General features: G+C 38.6%; 2 protein-coding genes across 3 annotated transcripts in view; one reads left to right on the top strand and one right to left on the bottom strand.

The window, feature by feature from the left end:
* Positions 1–419: 419 nt before the first annotated feature.
* fbxo31 (F-box protein 31) lies at positions 420–8,189 on the bottom strand. Of its 2 annotated transcripts, XM_011476289.3 has the most exons (10): positions 6,584–8,189; positions 5,202–5,273; positions 4,192–4,278; positions 3,790–3,866; positions 3,524–3,691; positions 3,308–3,382; positions 3,100–3,209; positions 1,962–2,115; positions 1,407–1,780; positions 420–1,232 (listed from the first exon to the last, which is right to left on the bottom strand). In XM_011476289.3, the coding sequence occupies exons 1-10, from the start codon at positions 6,999–7,001 to the stop codon at positions 1,010–1,012; spliced, it is 1,758 nt and encodes a 585-aa protein (XP_011474591.1). In that variant the 5' UTR covers positions 7,002–8,189; the 3' UTR covers positions 420–1,009. The 2 variants fall into 2 exon arrangements, with proteins under 2 accessions (XP_011474591.1, XP_004069767.1); XM_004069719.4 differs by lacking the exon at positions 4,192–4,278 and having other exon boundaries at positions 6,584–8,183.
* A 1,309-nt stretch (positions 8,190–9,498) lies between these two features.
* banp (BTG3 associated nuclear protein) overlaps positions 9,499–20,339 on the top strand; it is a 33,438-nt gene continuing 22,597 nt past the window's right edge. The window contains exons 1-9 of the mRNA XM_011476288.2: positions 9,499–9,979; positions 13,103–13,181; positions 13,412–13,524; positions 13,628–13,827; positions 13,955–14,044; positions 14,217–14,389; positions 15,357–15,596; positions 18,065–18,223; positions 19,590–19,711. Of these exons, the coding sequence (XP_011474590.1) occupies positions 13,109–13,181; positions 13,412–13,524; positions 13,628–13,827; positions 13,955–14,044; positions 14,217–14,389; positions 15,357–15,596; positions 18,065–18,223; positions 19,590–19,711 (1,170 nt within the window). The 5' untranslated portion in view covers positions 9,499–9,979; positions 13,103–13,108. The remainder of the gene's footprint in view (positions 9,980–13,102; positions 13,182–13,411; positions 13,525–13,627; positions 13,828–13,954; positions 14,045–14,216; positions 14,390–15,356; positions 15,597–18,064; positions 18,224–19,589; positions 19,712–20,339) is intronic.

Genomic DNA, 20,339 nt, shown 5'->3' with positions numbered 1-20,339 from the left:
AAATATCTCTCCAGCTCATATCATAGCCTAAAATGCTAGGTGTGGTAACAGTAAGTTTGCCAGATAAAGAACCATAAACCCAAGCATATCACTGGAAAAAGCTGACCCTTATGTTCAAAGGGCAACTGCCTGGTGTAACTGCAGAATAATGAGTTTGCAATCATGTTAACAAATTGCCAAACTGTAAAAATTAATTGTATTTCTGCGGGGCTAATGACAACTTTATTAATATGTATATATATATATATATTAAGATATATTTTTAAATATATATAAATATCATATATATCTCGATATATATATATATCGAGATATATATACATAATGTGTTCGCTCCCGTTTTAACTCACTTTTGGCCAAGAGAAACACCTGAGATGCCCTTAAATACACATCTTATGCCTCAACAATACACACACAAAAAAACGTACAAAGCAAAACATGCTGCTCAAAGAACAAATGTGTAAATAGTGGTTGTGAGTGAAATGTGCGAAGATTTAAATAACTGCAGCATGCACTTAAATAAGTTGGGCACTGAATTTGTATGATACTATTATATAGTAAAATACATTGGACACTTATTTGCTTCAAGCATGATCCAGTACAGACATGGTTTAGGAATCACAGGCACATACAGCTTGATCCTTAATAAGTAGTATGAGCGGCATCATTCTTTTTTTTCTTTTTGTTCCTTTTTTAGCCAGCAGGGATTACATAACTTGTGATGTGACCCCTTATCATGTTGCACTGGTGGATTAGGGTCATATTGAGGCGAGGGGATCAACGGTGGAGGGCCTTCTGAGCGCATGTGTGGTAACAGATACAGGAATTTATCGAGGCAGGGCGTGACATGAAGAGCTAAAGTTAAATGGTTTAACCCCGTATAGGACAGTCATAGACACAATCTGGAGGTTTGAGGTCAACACCTATCAGGATGTCCACTGCAGAACGGATTCATATTTAAACACTCTTTTTCCTTTATTGTGTGAGGGGGGACTTAAAGCTTGGAGAATCAGGATGTCCAGGACTGCATGTTACGTAGCATGGCCTCAAATCGCTCCATGTTTGGGGCGTGAGCGTGGGGTAGATGGTCCGTCAGGCGACTGTACAGACTGAAAGACTTTAACTCCAGCCAGATGAAACCGAAACGGTCCTCGTCGAAAAGCACGAAAAGTCCAGGGGTGCGCTCTGGACTTGTAAAGCCATGCCCTGCAATCAGGCCCGTCCCATAGAAGCTGCAACACATTACATCAGGAATTAATCAATAGGTAAAATTACTTTTTAGTTTTTAATCTTGTTTATGAGAAAGGGTTATTTTTATCGCCGTCTAAAAGTTCATGTACCATTTAATTGTTTTGCATTCTGCTGCACATTGAACCTTGTTCCATACTGAGTGATGAAAGCCTTACCACTTCCTGCAAGTGCGAGGATACACCTCATTGCGAGCCATGACACCCAAAGGCAACACAAATGGCTGAGCTTCTGGAGGACTACTGCTCCTGCTGGGGCCGGGCTGGCAGCTGTCTGAACAGGCACCGTGGTCACCCTCTTCTGGTTCTGGCCCGCTGGTACCACCACAAGCCCCCTCCTCCTCTGCAGATTTAACTGTGGGAGGAGCTACACTGTCGTGCTGTCCCGCATCACCCTGCACCTCCTCGTGTATCCTGAGTACAAGCCGAGACAGCTCCTCAATGTTACGCTGCTGCTCCAAGTCTGGCAGGACCACCGGCCTTCTCAGGTCGATGTCCAGTGTGAGCTGCCCGGCAGGAACATTAGGATCTCCCTGCAGGAATGAGCATAGACACAGTCAGGGGGCAATGCTCCTACCTTTGTAGTGGAAGTATAAAAATGGATCTCCTTCGCCTTTTATAACCTCTAATCAAGGAATTGATGCAAAAAAAATCCTTTACATTAATCGTTTAAAAAAAATCTCACAGTCTGATGATAATAATTTATAAACTTACTGTAAGTTTGGTGGCTCTTGCAGACGAACCATGAAAACTGAGCATGACAATCTCCAGGCCATGACTGCCATAGGTGCCTTTGAAAAGGCCTGGCTGCAGCAGGTCTGACGGCCTCGCAGGAGGCAGGTAGATCCGTCGGTACGTTAAACAGTTACTGGGATAAAAAACAAAACAAAGTTTTGAGAGAGTACTCATCGAGCCTTGACAGAGTTATGACTACGTAGCAATCTCTGTGGCATCAAAATTCCCAATCAGGTTTTTTTTTTGGATATGATCCAATTCTGAGTCATTTGATTTTCTGCCAAAAAATCAAGTCCTGATCTGATACTTATGTAAAACATAAAAAATGAATAACAAATGCCAGATAAACAGATCAATGCCGGCCCTTATTTTTATTTTATTAACCTTATTTTATAGTTTAACAGTTACACAGAGCACGTCTTAAACAATCAAGCAAAAACAGTGCAACCGTCAACTAGGAAAAATACTAAACTATTAACTAGAGCAAATAGGTAAAAACTACGGTAATCCAAATTTGGTGACTGTAGTTTTAGCATCTTCAGAGCTATTGAATGTTTTTTTAATATGTGATTCATATTGCCGTTGAAAAATTAAATAAATAAAAACAATGACTTTCTTTCAAAATCTTTTTTTTTTAAATCACTTTTTCCCGCTTCGTTGTAAACATTCCCTTGGCAGCCGTCTCACTGCGTCACTCCGTTTAACTTTCATTAAAAAAAATATAAATAAACTTTTGACTTTTTTATAGGCCTTAATAGGTATTTGTTATGACAAACTGAAACGAACTTTACTGAACTGTCTTTGTGCGCCTGCAGCTCAAAATAGGCCAGTTTTCTGTTGCACTTTATGGCAATAAAAATGTTCATGATATGCCCCCTTCTTATAGATTATTTATCTGTAATAGGATTGAAATATATAGCGCTGATCATAACGACGAGAATAAATCATCTATCCGATCCCCAATCAGGATGCAACATCCAATTGCGATCGAGTCTGGAACTACGTGAGCGAGCCCAATTTCCGATCCTGTGAACGGATCGAGACGTCTCTTACCAAAACTCTGTGCATTTTTCTTGTTTTATAAGCATAAAGATGCTGTACTGAAAGGGAGTCATACTCGTATTGACTGGTGTAAATAAACTTCATCAGGATCAGCTCCTGCATGTGCTCATGGAAAATTTCTTCCAGTGTTCGACCCCATTCTTCCTCCAGCCAAGTCCTGAATTCCTAGGTAACAGCAAAACCAATCACAGCAATTATTATTGAGCATTCCGATTTCTAACAAGCTAGATTAAAAATGTGAGAATTGTCGCCCTTTGGTTCACCTCTTGTCTGCCTCCAGGCATCCGGTGATGATCAGTCTGGTTACATTTTGTGGAAAATTCATCCTTTTTTACAGTCTGAAAAAAGAAAACACCTCCATTTGAGTTTAATTATGGTTATCACGATCTATTTTTTAGTATTCCAAAACTCTGGGGTTTTTAAAAAACCTACCGGTATATAATAATTACATGTGCATAAGTCTTTTCTGCTGCCCTCACCTGTATGTCTCCTTTGTGGGGGCCTTTGTGTCCATACATACACTCTACTGTGGCCTTTTTGCTCTCCAATAAGTGGATGCGAAAGAGTGGCCGTCTCCTCATGGGATCTTCCACCCGGGGGTCGTGAGGTGGCAAATACATCCAGCCAATGATGAATAACCCGTCCACCTAGGGAAAAGCAGAAGACGATGATCATAAAAGGACTCAGAACAGACCGCAGTCACTCTTCCGTCTTGCGCTACAGCAACAGTACAAGATGCACTTACCACAACATTGAGCAATCCCCCATAAGGCCCTATGTCAGGCTGCCACAGCCCCAAGATATGCCTGTATGGGTGAAGCACTGCAACACAAGAGCACAATAGAAAATAATAACTTTTTGCAAGCTGCACGTCTGCTTCAGCATGAATAACGACAACTCACTCACTTTTTTGCCTTAGATATAAACCCAAAAGGAATTAATCATTCACAGATTAAGAAAGGTTTCTAAATGACGAGCCACATAGCCCTCACCTTTCAGAGTTAGTTTACAAGCATCAACGGCGCCAATGCAAAACAAATGAACTGAAGAGAAGATGCATTCCACTGCAAAAGTGGACTCACAAATGAACTCTCCCACACAAAAACGGTCATGCGGAAGCTGTCTACTTTGTGTGTCGTTTACATACAGTGTGTGTACACGTCTCTATAGTCCATGTGCTCGTAGTCCGGGAGGAGCTTCATAAAGCGCCCTGACTTGACCCGTGGGTTGACACCTGCACAGGCACAACACAGGCGTGGGTGGAGCAGGCGGGCTCAGTCAAACCCAGCGCCATGATGAAGCCGACTCATTGGTGTTTTCAACACCTTCTTGTAGCATTTTCTTGATAATGGAGGATGTTTAGTAGAAAAATTTAGCTAAAAACTTTGTGAGTATTTCTTTATAGAAATATTTGTGAAAAAAATGCAGTTTGAAAAACAGCTTATTTGTGACTCAGTAAGTAGACTGGGCGGGCCAGAAGTTCCCTACTCTGCTCCATTCTGATGCATCCACTTGCAGACGACTAGATCCGTGTAAATATTTGATTTCCTCATACGAGCTGGTATCTGGCTCAAAACTGTACCGCTGGATAGCTTCAATATTGCTCGTCATTTTTGTTGCACCAATAATTTTAGGTTGGGGGTGTGAGGAGCTGTAATGGGGAGGGGACTTTGGTTGGGGTTACTCCATGCCAACAGTTCTGCTCACAATTTCTATTGAACTCCTGACAATCTGCTGAATCTGTCAAAAAAAGGTAGAGGTTTCTCCTGATTTTGGCTAAAAACGGCATAATCATAACTAAAAGTCCACTGGGAACACTTTTCAAATAGATCAAAAGAAGATCAGAATGGGTCTTTGAGGGGCAACAGTTGCTGCCCAGTGCTGCTCACTCCCTAATCTGTTCTGTGAGAGCCGACATTAAACATGAATGTTGTTGGTATATTTGCTTCCAAGCAATTAGGAAACAATGGGAGCAGTGTAATTATAATAATGAAAACCAGAGTGCTTTCCATTTCCTGTCAGCTATGGTGACTTTTTCTTCCTAGTGAGTGAACATAGCATATTTGTGCAGACAAACAGCCAAAAAGAGGAAGAACAAACTAAATCTCTGAAAGAAGTAAAAGGCATGAGAGCTAGAAAGAGAGCTAGAAAACTGACGCTTGACATAGAGGTCCTGGCTGCACACGCCTCCTGCTTCCATCTTCCTCAGATCCTCGTTCATGCCAAACTCTGCAGAGCAAAAACAGGAGATGGATCCGTTAGATTTTTAGTCACAACAAGAATGCATTCAAAAAGAAACCTTTTGGAAAGTTGACATAATCTTTGCTAAATCAGGTGGGAATTGGACATCATTGCTTTGAGGAGCTCTAACTAAAAATGTTGGCAGCCAGAGGCAGACAGTCCATTGAAAATCAAGTCAGATGACTCAGGAGTGATCTGATCACAGTTGATTCCATGTGTATAGTCTTAAGTGTCTTCGCATGGATCTGCGGCCAAAATTGGTGAAATAAATTGTCACAAAATATGGAATGCTAGTATACTAACTACTGGTGTTTAAAAAACCTTGTAATGCATACTCCGCTTTGTTTAGTACTAGACCTAATTAATATGCCAGAAAAATGGTAGTTACCGGTACACTCAGTGACTGCACCCAAACGCACCATCTAATGATGGTGCCATCAGATAGAAAGGAAAAACTGCAACAAAAGAACCCCATAAAAACAAGCAAACAAAAACCCACAAAACACAACCCAATAGATAAAATAAAACAGAAAAAAACAGGATTACCAAACGGACAGACAAACTAATAGACAGACATGAAAACAAAATTAAAAAAACGAGATAAGTGTAGCCTAAAAAGAGCACAAACTAATGTCCTGCCTGTGCCTGTCCCAAGTCTGGGAATGCAGAGGGCAGTGTCAGGAAGAGCATCCAACTTCTTATTATACATATCAAATAGATCAAAGGAGAAAATAGATATAAGGCTAGATGAACTGGTATGATGATAGATTGATTTTCTTGGCATTTTGAAGGGATAAGACACCCAGACTTGCCCCCCCCTGCACCCCATAGTGGCTACATCCCTGCCTTGCTACACTTAACTGGGTGCAGGTTTACTTACAATTTTTCCTTAATAAATTGGAAAAAGACCTTAAAACTACTTGCACATAAACAAAAATGTATATTACAATATTATGCATACTTGTACTTTTAAAGGCAGGAAAAAGGGCATTTCTCTTTTGCCTCACGTGTACCCTATTGTAATGTCTTTAGATTAAAAAAAATATGTTAGAAACGTTAAGCTCCTAAAATAAATATATCATGGTGCACTTTGCCTCAAATTTAAACAGCTCTACGGCAAATAAAAGAGGACAAACATCAGTGAAAGACCGATCTATTTTTATGCATCTGACGTAGTATTGGGTCCCTCCTGAAGGTAATCGAATTTATTTAGGTGTCTCCATGTAAAACCAAGCAGATGTTTAAGTTTTGGTGAAGCTTTGCTCGTAAATTAGAGGGTTTTTTGTGGCAAGTTTTACCTTCCATGCATCGCTTTCTCCAGATGGTTTCTGTGTTGAGGATTTGTCTGAATTTCTTACAGACTAGGGCCACATTTGGCAGAACAGTTCCGGGAAGCAGCGAGAAGATTTCCACTAAAAGCTCCGGCGGTAAATCCGCTAAAGACTGCGGAGGTCTCGGGTTGCCTCGAGAAGAAGCTGCTGTGTTGACATGACCGCTGCCGTCTTCGCCAGCGTCACTCGGCCCTGCGGAGGCGACGGCGCTGTCCGGGCCTCCGGAGCAGCCCGCCTCGGCTCTCCTCTGAGTCTGACCCACGATCCGCTCGCCTTCTTCCTCGTCCATGTCGGAATCGCTTCCCTGATCTTGCTGTTCGTTCCGCTGTCGCCTCCTGCACCTCCGAGACTGACCCACTCCGCACAGCCGGGCGCAAACAGCCATCCGTAGTCATCAAACTGGCAACATTACATCACTACAAACATGCATTAGCTGCAGTGTAGCTCATCCCCCTTTCGGTCCTCGCCAGCGCAACAGACGCTTCTTGTGACGTCACGCAAAGAGTGGTACCATTCTGGTTAATGTTGGTTTCGTCAAACAATCGCCTGAAACGTTGTCGTTATTGCACTGGTAGATAAACACATGAAAAGATTTAGTAGAAAACTATATTTGAAGTTCTTTGAATTTCATTTTGAAATTATCCCCAAAAAGCACATGCAAAATTCAGAACTACCAATGTTTCCCATGCTGTACCAGATGTTGGGAGTTTACATTGCAAAAATAGAAGTTGTTCCAATGCGTCAATATAAAAAAATAGCAATGGACAAATACATAAATACCTGGGTACTGAAAAGTGCAAGCGACGTTTTACAGATTCCTTTTATTTTTTGCACAATAATCAAATGTAAATTAAATATGTTTACAAACAAACAGGAATTGATAGGAAATCCATTCACATTTTAATTTCCTAAAGTTTTTCACATACAAATAACACAAACATAACATTATTAGACAGAGAAGTTTAAGGTGGAGATCACATCACGGCTCAGCACTCAGCCCCTTCATGTTTGCAATGGTGATGGACAGGCTGACAGATGATGTTAGACAGGAATCACCATGGACAGTGGTGTTTGCAGACGATATTGTGATTTTTAGCGAGAGCAGCAAAGAGGCGGAGGAGAAGCTAGATAGATGGAGGTTTGCCCTGGAAAGGAGAGGATGGAAGGTTAGCCACAGAAAGACGGAGTACCTGTGCATAAATGAGAGGGACCCAAGAGAAAGAGTGAGGTTATAGGAAGAAGAGATAAAGAAGGAGATGGAGCATTTTAAGCATCCAGAGTCAACAGTACAGAGTAATGGACAGTGTGGAAAAGAAGTGAAGAAGCGAGTGCAGCCAGGTTGGAATGGGTGGGAAAAAGTACCAGGTGTAATGTGTGATAGTATGAGGTTCAATTGGACCAAAGACATAGACAGTGGGCACAAAAACATGTTTTTGGCACAAATGGAACCTCATATTTTTCTGGCAACGTGCGTTTGCAGGAATATCAATAAAATGTATTTAAAGAAAACGTGTTTGTCATGGTTAACGCTAGCGCCGGCTTTAATAAACCTTTTTTTTGTTTCGTTCCGTGGTAGTACAGGAAACAATTAACCGACCGTACAAAGGACTTTTCTGACGACGAAAGACAAATGCAAAGTTTTAAACATAACGCATGAACCAAAGGTCAATGAACTCGTTCAGTAGACATAGACAAGGGACCAAAGACATAGACAGTGGACACAAAAACATATTTTTGGCACAAATGGAACCTCATATGATAGAAGAGTTTCAGCTCAAATCAAAGGAAAGTGGCACTGAGGAAAAGACAGGAAAAGGGCTGGAGGTTGCAGAAATGAAGATGCTGAGGTTTTTCTTGGGAGTGAACAGGATGGATTAGATAAGGAATGAGTACATCTGAGGGACAGCACATGTTAAAGGTTTTAGAGATCAAGTCGAGAGACCTAACTGAGATGGTTTGGACCATAGTGTCCAGAAGAGAGGCAGTGAGTAAGTATATTGATGGAAGGATGATGAGTCTAGAGCTGCCAGGCAAGAGGTGGATGCAGTGAACGAAAACGTGACAGTTTTTGGTGTTAGAGTAGAGGATGCAGAAGACAGGGTTAGAGGGAGGAAGGTGATTTGCTGTGGCGACCCCTGAAGGGAAAAGTCCAAAAGGAAAGAAAATGATTAGAACATTATGCCATATGATCACGTGTCTTTGCAAAATTCAAAGGGGGGTTTCAATACATTGAAGTGAAGAAGCAATAGCTTGATGTCTTGATCCTGTTTTGGTGCCTTCCCGTGTGTTGCCTGCTGTGATGGCATTTGGTCGTTTTTATGTTATAGTAAAATAAACCTTCTGTGCCTCAATCCAAATGGTATTTCCCAATATCAATATAATCAATTTATTTCATTTTGAAAAAAGTTTATGATGGTATATTGATTCAGTTACCAAATTGCCTCAGACAGATTGATCTGGTTGGATTGTAGAAAAATAAATGGATTCATCAATTCAACTATTTACAAATACGGCCTCCTTCACTTGATTACAATTTGGCTAATGCAGGACTGAAGGGCTTCATACAACACCTAAATAAATTAATAAATAAAATACATAAACAAAACATGGATAAAGAACAAACGTGTATTAACACACGTTGAATCACAAACATGGCAACAAGAGTGTCTCTCTAACAATTAAATTAAAAAAATGTTTTTAAATGACTGGTTTTGCAGATCTTTAATATATAAAGATCTGCATATATATATATATAATATTTGTATAATTTCTTTTTAAATAATTTGTGTGTTGTCTTAAATGTTGATGGTGTGTCATTTTCTCTATTTTCCCTCACTGTTCAAATCAGAACACAGAGTATCTGAAACTATCTCGAAATTGTTCAGCTGATAACAGTTTTATACTTTGTTCTTTAAATAGTTTCCCCCTGCAGTTGTTACACGAGATATTGCTGGTAGCGTTGATTTTTCTGCTCAAATCGTTGGCTTAAAAAATAACGAAAGACATCCATGTGCAGGATCCTTTGTTTATTTTTTAGTTTGTGAGGAAGTAATCCTAAAAACAAACTTAAATTTGATAGTTCAGTAAACATCCGCTCATATAAAGGAGCATTTCTTTAATCATAAGATTTTAAGGCGGTCGGTAGTTTTGAGCAAAGTGTCAAAGTGTTTTTCTAAAAGAAAACTTTACACCCTGACGCTGATCTCATATCTAATGAAGAGTCGGCACGTTCCCCCTACAGGCTGTCTCGGCGGTCGCAGCCAGTCGGCGGAGGAGCACAGGAAGGCACGAGCTCATCTCTCGCGAGGAACGACGCCGTTATCGGAATCTCTAGAAACAACACGAGAATTCGTCATTCACACGGTAATATAAGCCCACTCTTACACCGTGCAATTGACGTGTGTGAGCAATGGTCTACGAATCCAAGTCAAAATCATCTTTCATTTTATTTTAATTTTTTACGTTTTAGCAAATACTTCGTTGCGTTTCAGCGGCCTGTAGGCCTAACTAGCATGCTAACGACTAAGCTAGCTGAAATAGCGCTCTGTTTGCGTTGCTTAGCTCTCAAATCGGATTGTGCTAACTTTAGCCATTGCCAGTACATCACTGCTCTGTGCTAATCGAAACTTGTTATAATGCACAGCTGTGATCTCATGCAGTTGTAATAAACTGTACTTTTCCTGAAAAACAATAATCAACATCTATCAGGACCTATGTTCCTTCAATTGTTTAGTTCATTAATTTAAATCTCCTCCCATTTACTGATACTGATAGCATACAGTTAAATAACTGCATCGTTACTAGCAAGGCAAAGATGAAATATATTTAGTGGAATGAAAGGTAGAAGGCTTGAACAAAGTCTGGCTTTATCATTATTAAGATAAACCACCAGTTTACAAATAGTAAGGCATTTCTGGTCGTTTTTTTTAAACTATCACATCTTAATTGCTTTGAAACAAATTCATACATTGACATGTGTATGAATGTGAAAGTATTTCTCAAAGTGCATCAACTAATGTCATAAAATTGCCAGTCTGATCTACTTTTGCCCCAATCCATATACAAAAAAAGTACATTTGATTAAATTATACATCCAAATTAGTATTTGCTAAAAGTGACGTAAACAAATCTATTTGTATTTTGATTTAATTAAAAAATTAAATGGGGAGACTTGAGTTTAACTGTTATGCCATTTAGCCACAGCTTGTAAAGAAAAATACAGCAATGCCAAGCACACATGCTTTGTTTAGAAGGTGGTCATTAGCCTTAGTGATAATTGTTTTACATAAACATAAAATTGTGTTTTAATTAAATTTTTACTTTAAAATAACCATTTATTGGAAAAACAAACAATCTTCCAATACTGTCATTTACATTGGACTTTAATTCATATACACTGTTTTAAAATTAGTTGAATCAGGAAAATAAAATACTTTTAACTACTCTCGCCTTTGCAGGCTTTTAATTATGACACAGATTTATGGTATTGGGGAAACATTTTAGATATAAAGGACTTGGGAAAACAAAACAAAACAAGAATTATAAGTATTTTGACCATAAATAATGCGTAAATAGGTTAAAAGAAACGAGTACCACAATAAAAATGTTCCTAAACGTGAAAACACTTCAGCAAATATTAACTATTGTATTTATTTATGAAATTTGGGGAAGTTTAAATGTCCACTCATTTTTTGGACTTATCATTTAAAAACAGTAATTTTTATCAAGAACCGTTTCCAAAACTATGTTTCATGACTATATGACACATGAAAAGCAGATTTTGAATTTTAGCTGCAGTTTAGTCACATGAAGCAGAAAGTGTGCCATTCTATGTTTAACTTGCTAGTGATGAACATGTAATAAATCCTCAAACTTAAATGCTTTAAAAATGTCATAGAACTCATTATAATTGCATACTCAACACATGCATTGACTTCAAAGCATTTATGTACAACTGTTGTCAAACACAATTTCATAACTGGTATTAAGCTAATAGGATTTGCTTGAAAACCAGTTAAATTTGATTTGTTTCCTCAATTATGGAGTTTGCAATATGTGTGGAAAAAGGCCCAATATTAAATGCATTGGCAATAATCTCTGCAAGTATTTGATTTGGCCCAATAAGGTAATCAAGCTTTTTTCAGGCTGTGTAGTTATTAGTCAAAAGCGCTAAGGCTCAAAATCATACAATAAAGACCTTGTCCAGTTTGGTGTGGATGCACAAAGCCACTCTTGATGCTCTGGAATGTACAGGTTTCAATCGGTGATACTTTTTCTTAAAGTTCAGTCCTACAGGAAACAAAAACAGTGGCTTACAAGGGTCGCTTCCTGTTATCCTTTCCAACAAGCCTGTTTGAAATGGTATGGTTGCCAGGAGCACACATTCCCTCTATGAAAGGAATTTTTGCAAGTTACAATTGTGGAAAGCTCTGAAGATTTCTTTAACAAAAGACAAATAATGCCCCACTTTTTGAAAAATTAAACACAAGAATTTATCGTTGTGTAAATGAGACCAGAGTCCACTTCAATGAATGTAGTCTTAAAGTTCTGTTTATTTTTTAAAGTCAAATGCAAAGATCTGTTTGTTAACTGCATTTTGTTTTAAACAGCAAAAACGGAGTCTTAAGGAAGTGAAAAAGACCCTTCTTTCCTGAAAAATGTGTCTTATTTTCTGTCTTTCCATCCATTTTCTTAACCTACTCTATCTTTTTTGGGGTCTCGGGGCTCCCGGAGCCTAAACTGGGTCATTTTGGGCAAGGGTAGGGTACACCCTGCAGGGCCACACAATTACACACACACCGAGTCGCACCTTGGGATGTGACCGATGAAGCGCGTCTATGGATGAAGGTCGATTGCCTGGAGAAAATCCACACATGCACAGGGAAAACATGCAAACTCTTCACAGAAAGGACCCAGTTTGGATTTGAACCAGAGCCTTCTCATTGAGAGGTGAAGGCAGCAACCTATTCTTTCTTGTCTTGCAAGAAAAAGTTTTTCTAGTAGCAAATGAAACTTTGTTTAAGAAAGCATGCCCAAGTGACATCTAAAGAACATTTTTGAAATTTTAAGTAGTTTTGATGAACTTTATAGTGGACTGTGGTCTGAGGCACAGCAGCGCATTTAGAATAGATTAAAGAAAAAAAGAAGTTGTTCAAGTCAGTCAATGAACGGCAGTCAATGAACTGCAGTTAAATTGCCAAACCCCGCCCCCTAATAAAAAGCAAAACTAAAAAACAAGTGGAAGTTTCTCTAAAATGACAGGGGAGGTAATGTTCATGCACACAAGTCATAAAAACATTTTCTTCTGAATGTACATTTATAACTTCTTAATAATCATTTTGGTTTTTATAAAAAAATTACCATTTTCTTCTTCATGTGTTTCTTGGTTTTAACATATATAAACATCTTGAGGTAAAAGATGACTGTTATTTTATGTCGCGTAAAGGCGCGTGGCAGCTCATTTTTCCTCCCCATGTCTCTTTTCAGTTATGAATGATGTCTGAACAAGAGTTAGATGACATCGTGCAAATAACAGTGGAGGACTTTACACACCAAGACCGCACTGGTGAGTTTTGCCAAAGGAGTTTAAAAAAATTAACCATAAGAAACATATTTTTTCTCTATCTTTTATAGACCTTTTATTTGTTGGATATCCGCACTAATAATTAATGGACATTTTCATTTAAGACTTTAAGTCCAGCTATTTTAACTACTCTTTACCTAAGGCAAGAAAATATATTCTATGTTGAGTGTGTCTTTTTTTTTTAAGTATAATTTTATATTTCAATGTGTCAGAAATGCTTGACAATCATGAGGACGACGAAGAAAGGCCACAGAAGAAAAAGAGAAAATTGAGCCAGAGCCAGGACAACAACAACAACAACAATCAAGATTTATCTTTTATTAAGGTACCAGCTGTTCACAAAATGCTTTCCAAAATCTTCCACATCTCTTTCAAAGTTGGGTGCTATTTTTGAGTGAACTATTATGTCGTATTATTTTTGTTTCCAGAATCTTTTGGTTTCGTTTACTGGATCAATCAGCCAACGTCTGGATGGAATTGAATCAAAGCTACAGGCCTTGGATGCCACATGCAAAGCTCTTGGACGCAAACTTGACAGCATGTCTCCTTGTTCCAAGAGTCCAATCCAGGTTCCTATGGTTGCAGGATCACCACAGGGTGCTACTCAGACTTGGAACAAAGTGCGATGGTATGGCTCACATATTTTAACCATTTAGTCAACAGGATTAATTTTTGAATATCCTGTTTCAACCGTTTTAAACACTATTAAGGAAAAAATATATGCTTGTTTTTAAGATTTTTTTTTGTTCTTTCAGTGTTGTTCCACAAACAAATGTAATAGTCAACAGGGATCATCCAAAGACCCCAGGCCAAGAAGATTCTCCATTGGAAAACCTTCTCAGCAAGTGAGTTGCTTACCTTTAAAGTATACTCTAACACCATTAAAGCTATCGACCAATGCCAAAAAATCTTCACAGCTTCTTACTTGCTGAAGCTCTGATGATACTGTCACGTGTAGATCTGCTTTCATTGTCATATCTGCTAGAGTTTGCTCTAAACACAGCGCTTGTGTTTCAGCACAGTGACCAGGAAGCGCCAGAACACAATTGTGGTCAAAGTTCCGGCTGGGGAAGAAAGCCAGGAGGAGCAGGAAAGCGGCTCAGAGGCCAGTGACTCCATTTCTAATAGCGGTCACTCGAGTGGCGCCCAGAATGGACAAAACGTCACTCTCATCACACTTAACGCAGAAGGTACAACCAAGTTGCCGTTGATGCTAAAATTGAAAGGCATATAAGAGTGTTTATACTGTGTTTTTGTTTAAACAAGTTTATAAACTCTGTGGCTTTGTTGAAGATAAGAATATTAGGATTTTTTGTTCGTATGGGAGGAAGTTGTTGCATTTCTTACTTCTCTGAAACTTATATTTGTGATGTAGCTGCAGGCAGAGAGACAAAAGATAAAGAAAACACTTCTTACTTTACAATTTTTATATTACAGAAACCACAAGTATTTACTGGCAGGTTTTTCAAGAAAACTTGAGCAACATAGAAATGCACAGACTATGTTCTTCAGGCCCATTTGTGTTAGCTTTAAAATGCTTAAAGCAGTCGTAGTTAATTTAGAACTTTAAACAACTGTTTAAAGGCTACAGTTTTGTTAAGAGAACAAATATTTCATATAGATTAGATTATCTCTACTGATCAGCCCCAGATGGCAGGGCAGACTGTTTAGACTTGTTTTGAATAGGCTGTCTCTGGCTGGTTTTTAGAACAGAATAGCAGATTTTTATTTGCGCCAACCCAAATGAAATCCACATTGTTTGTTGTGTGTGATTTCATTGGTCGGGTAATTGTTAATGGAGGGGAAGTTGTTTTTCCCAAATGCAAAGTGTTATTGTGTTAGCATGGCAGAACTGTGGTCGTCAGCATAATGGTGTTCTTGTGCATCGTTTATGCGGTACATTTAACAGGTAACAAATGCTGCGGGCAGACAAGACCAAACGCTTTAGTCCTGAACCTTTTCACTACTCCTTCTTTGCCACATGAGGGCGCTATTGTGTCACAACCATTATCTCACAGTCTACTGTCTGTGTTGGTCACTAAGTGTATTAAATAAAGCTTTGGAATTTATGATTGGCTTTTCCTTTTGGAAACAGACTGTTAATGTTTTCAAACGGACTAAATATCAGACAAATGACTGTCTTTCTATTTCTTTCAGAGGATTATCCTGAGGGCTCCTGGTTGGGAGATGAGAATAACCCAGAGATGCGCGTTCGTTGTCCAGTGTCGTCGGCCGACATGCTTCACATCAGCACAAACTGTCGCACAGCAGAGAAGATGGCCCTGACCCTATTGGATTACCTCTTCCACCGCGAGGTTCAGGCCATGTCGAACCTTTCTGGTCAAGGAAAACATGGAAAAAAGCAGCTTGACCCACTCATGATCTACGGCATTCGCTGTGAGTTTGAAAAACTATGAACGTCTGTTTTGGTTCATTTTTGTCCCTTCCGATTGAGATAGATAAACTTAATGAAATTCATTACACTCTGAAAAGTACTTTTCATGCCCACATGCCATTAATGATAAAGTCATCAAGGTTTATTGACATGAAAACATGTCTGCTTGTAAGTTTTTTAGGAGCTGTCAAAGCTGCAAGTGGATCTCAGTGAGATAAAGTTGTCAGTTTTAGTGGCTGAACTGGCAAATTGACAGTGTTGTAAATGCTAAATCAGTGCCTGGCGACCATTAATGTTTACTGCACAATTTCTGCACTGCCAAAATATATGTATAAATGTTATTTAGTAACTGAACTTTCCAAGACCTTCATACTTTTCATCCTAATTCCATTACAAAGCAGCGTTCAATAAGACACAGAAATAGATTGCAGTCTGTATTCCCAAGGTGGCCTATAACAACATGCATTCATCATTGCTCTCACATTAATGTGTAACACATTTGACTACATTCCAGACTCTAAATGACATGCACATGTGCGGTAGAAATATCTTAATGGAGTCACTCGAAATTCAGTCAACTTTGATTTCTGATCAAAAAGTCTGGACTTGAATAGATTCATCGGTAAACAAATCCTTTGGCCATATAATGTACATTGATATGGTTTTTGTGGCAGTTTAAAAGTTCATGGTGTATCCCACTTGGGTTTGGTTTTAGTAAATCTTACCCGGTAACACATGTGGGATTAAAGTTCTTTCTGAAGTGCATGTCTAATGGTTGGGTAGCGATGCATATTTCTGGCTCTTTTACTCTTCAACACTGGGTAGCGGGAGGCTGTATGTTTTTGATTCAAAACTAAATCTGTCTTTCACACTAACTTCATAGCAGTGGATCAGCTGTGCTGAGGTTGAAAGAAGAGTTCAAGCATAGTATGTCCTTCCACCATTTGTTCACATTTAACTGGAGATGCTGTAACAGGATACAAACTCATAATTCTGAATGTCTTTTTCAAAGGACTTTTGTTAAAGTCCACCCACATATTAAAAAAAAAAAACACAGTGAGACATTTTAGAAATTAGCGAAAAAATCAAATGAATTGATATCTGAAAAACAAATAAGCCTTTTTTTCTTGGTAGTTTGTGTTTGTGGTTGCAGGCACGTGTAGAGACTGCAGTAGAAACAGGGTTACTTTTGTAGGATCTAATTGCCTCGCCCAAAAAAAAAAAAAGGAAAGAAAAAGGGATTGAAGGTGCACCTGCTTTGCTTGCCTCTGCAGGACCCATCATGTGCAAACAAATGCTGCTATATAATTTGATTCCAGAAGCTTCAGATCCCTCAGCTCTCCTTTTGTTTCAGTTTTCTAGCCTCAGGTTGGAAATGCTGTGCTTTGCCATAGCTTACATAGAAATGAGCTGTCAAGCAGTTCAGGTTAAAAGGGTGATGCAGGACAGTCAGGCCTGTGCTAACTTGCCGGCAGGTGTGAAAGGTGAAGATGATTCATTTTTACTGTTAGGTGAATTGTATTATTTTTGTTATTATTAAGAATAATTATTTTTTAACATTTGGGCAATTTGATTGTTTTCATACATAGCCTTTCCCAGAGTCTCCTTAGCAATAATATAACTAAACTGAATTACATTTATTTAATCAATTTATTTTCATAGCACAATGCTATTCTATTTATAAAATTCTCAGATGAGCTTAAAAAAAAGGTAATTTTATGAAAATGCAACAGAAAAATGCTGTTGCTGTAAATTTCTTTAAAGTCAACGTTAAGAATTGAAATGATTTTCGTAATGAATGCCATAACATTCCTTAGTTGAAACGACTAGATCTGTGAAAACTCTTTCAAAATCAAAATTCCAAATAAATCAGAGATTCAATGAATTAAATCAAATCAAATCAAATGATGACCCTTTAAACCTCTAATGAAAGTAGAAATCATTAGAGAAATGATAGAATAACAATAGTTTTCAAACATATCATCAGAAATGGAAAGGTTTTGATCGGGGGAGCAGGAACATGAATTCTTGCAATAAAATCCAGGCTTTGTCAAACTGCTGTCTGACTCCTTTTGTGTTTCCAAGCTGGAAACTGGAAAACATTCAGCACTAAGACCTACATGTGCAGCTATCGTTTCTGCAAAACTAAATCTCTGATGATGCCGAGAGGATTACTGCGGCTGCAGTTTCTGCTAGAAAGGGTCGCCAGCAGTGAAACAAATGCCGGTGCGCTCTCCAGACACAGCTTTAGCAATTAATCTTAAGCAGTCTTTCCTCCAACGTCCCATCCAGAACTTCCTCAAATCTCCACAGCCAGGTGTTTCCAGACAACAGAACAATCCACATAAGTCAAATCTTTATTTTTTCTTTGTTGCGCTTCCCTCATGTATTTATAGTTAATTTTATATTTTTTCTGCCTATTATATTTAAACTGTATCTGTAATTCTATCATGTCTCCATTTCTCTACAGGCCACTTATTCCATAAATTTGGCATCTCTGAATCGGACTGGTACCGGATCAAGCAGAGCATTGATTCAAAATGTCGCACTGCTTGGAGACGTAAGCAGCGTGGTCAGAGTTTGGCGGTCAAGAGCTTCTCCAAACGCACGCCTCGTAATTCGGCTGCAGGTAAAAGAGATTATTAGGAAACTTTAGCATGAATATCCTAGAAAACGGTCTTTGACAGTTTGTTAGACCAACTAAAGTGTGTAAAGGGGAATTTAATTTGACTTTTTTTTTAAATCTTAAGGTTTTACGTACAGCTAAATAACATCATTTTTAGTATGGATATTAAAAAAAAAAATACCACCCGACATGTTACTTGGTCTAAAATCATCTTACAAAAACATTATAAAATGTAGTTTTTTTTTGTCATCCAACGACACACCACTAGGTTCAGCATCACCGTAGATCCTGTCGAAACCTCCTTTTCCTTTTGCAGCTAAGAAAAGCCACCTTTTCCCTACAAAAAGAAGTCATTTCTTTCCAGACCGCCCAAGTTGGGAACCTTTTTTCTTCTTACAACCAGTTCTTTTAGGCAGGAAGTGAGCTTTTGTCTTACCTCATCTGCTATATGAAAGCAATTTCTGAATCCTAACCTAAGTGCAGTCTGTTACAGCCTGGATGAGTGCAGATGTTTGTAATCTACACACAATGCTCTCTGTCCTTCCCTCCCAGTGAGGTGTCACCTTTCACCTCTGATCACGGAAATGAAGAAACTCGCAAATCCTGTGAACACACACACACACACAATGGGGTGCATTTGTCAGGTCTTTTCATTCCACAAATGTTAGTTCACATGGTGCATCTATCAACGTGTCAATCACACACGTGCATTCTGTATTCAGTGAAGTAGAATGTTAATATCGCATTAAGAGGCACTCCTTATGCTTTCCAAACCCCTATTTATTAGCAAACTGTCAGGTTGAGTCTACATGAACCACCTGGCACATCCTTCATTATCTGGTAAATGAAAGTCCTAATAGTTATTTACATAATATGGTACACAGCTGTAACAATGAAAGATGAGAGAAAGTCTTACTTTGAAAATCAACATCTGATGAATGTTCTTTATTACTCGGAAACAAAGTCTGCATTCTGCTGTCTCGCTCAAAGTTGTCTGTTTACTTCTTTTTGGGATTTGAAACAAATCTGTCCAAAAAGCCTTCCTAAGGTTTTTTGTTTTTTTTGGGTATTGAAATCCTAAAAGCAAACATTTGAAATTGTGCTTATGTGTTTGAGGATAATATCTTCTTTGTGGGTTTTCAGGCATGGGGTGATGAGAGGCCTCTGCAAACTTGGTTAGTGGGTTGGCGCACAAAGCGCAGAAATTTAGCTGAGCTGCTTCACGTTAGGTGTGATGGCACGAATGTTTTCATTTTCTTTGTGCACATTTTCCCCCCTTTTATTTAATTTTTTTTTTTTTTACAAAGACTACAGTTCCCAATTTAATGTAACAATTAAATGCAACAATGACTGTTTTGTTTTTGTGCAGATGAAAGCCTCTCAGAGGAAACTCCCCACATTGAGGCAACCACCCAGCAGACCTTGCACTACACGTTAGCCAATCAGCAGGTCCAGTTCCACCGCATCAGTGAAGATGGGCAAGTTCAAGTGGTGTGTGTCATTCTTATCCATAGAGACACCTTTAAAAATAATCTTTAAATTATTGTGTGCTGTAACAGTCCAGGCAGTTTTTAGTCAGCTTTCGCATTTTCCCAAAGTTTCCCAAAGAAATGAACTGGAGAGCCACTTTGCCAACCAAGAAAATGTAATTATAACACACAGTTGACTGTACAAATAAGAAAAAGCTCTGATTCATGTTTCTCTCATGTGTAATGGCAGTGCCACACTCGTATCATTACATTTTTGGGCGTTTCTGTCCTTGGATAGCAGTCGCATGATTCATGTGTTTTGACAGTCCTGAGAAAAAGCCAAAATGTAAGAAAACAGGAAAAAAAAAATGGTGGAGATTAACCTAAAAAACAGAAATCAGTTAGATGGATTCAGCTCTGTAACTTTGTTTGTTAAGTCGCATTTTGCTGCTTTATTACAATATCAACAGTTTTAAAAAAAAGCTTTGCAAAAATGTTGTGCTTTATTTTTTTTAATTCAAAATAATTTATTGTTGGTAAAGTTTATTCCTCGGCTTAAAGGGAAAAAAGTCACAACTTTCAAACAGAAACATTATTTATATAGGTGTACACAATCATTGATGCTTTGTTGTTTGCTGGATTACTTTCCT

Source organism: Oryzias latipes, chromosome 6 (assembly GCF_002234675.1).
Source record: "Oryzias latipes chromosome 6, ASM223467v1".
Classification (NCBI taxonomy): domain Eukaryota; kingdom Metazoa; phylum Chordata; class Actinopteri; order Beloniformes; family Adrianichthyidae; genus Oryzias; species Oryzias latipes.
The sequence above is the reverse complement of the archived record's forward strand: the minus strand, read 5'-3'. Positions and strand labels throughout refer to the sequence as shown.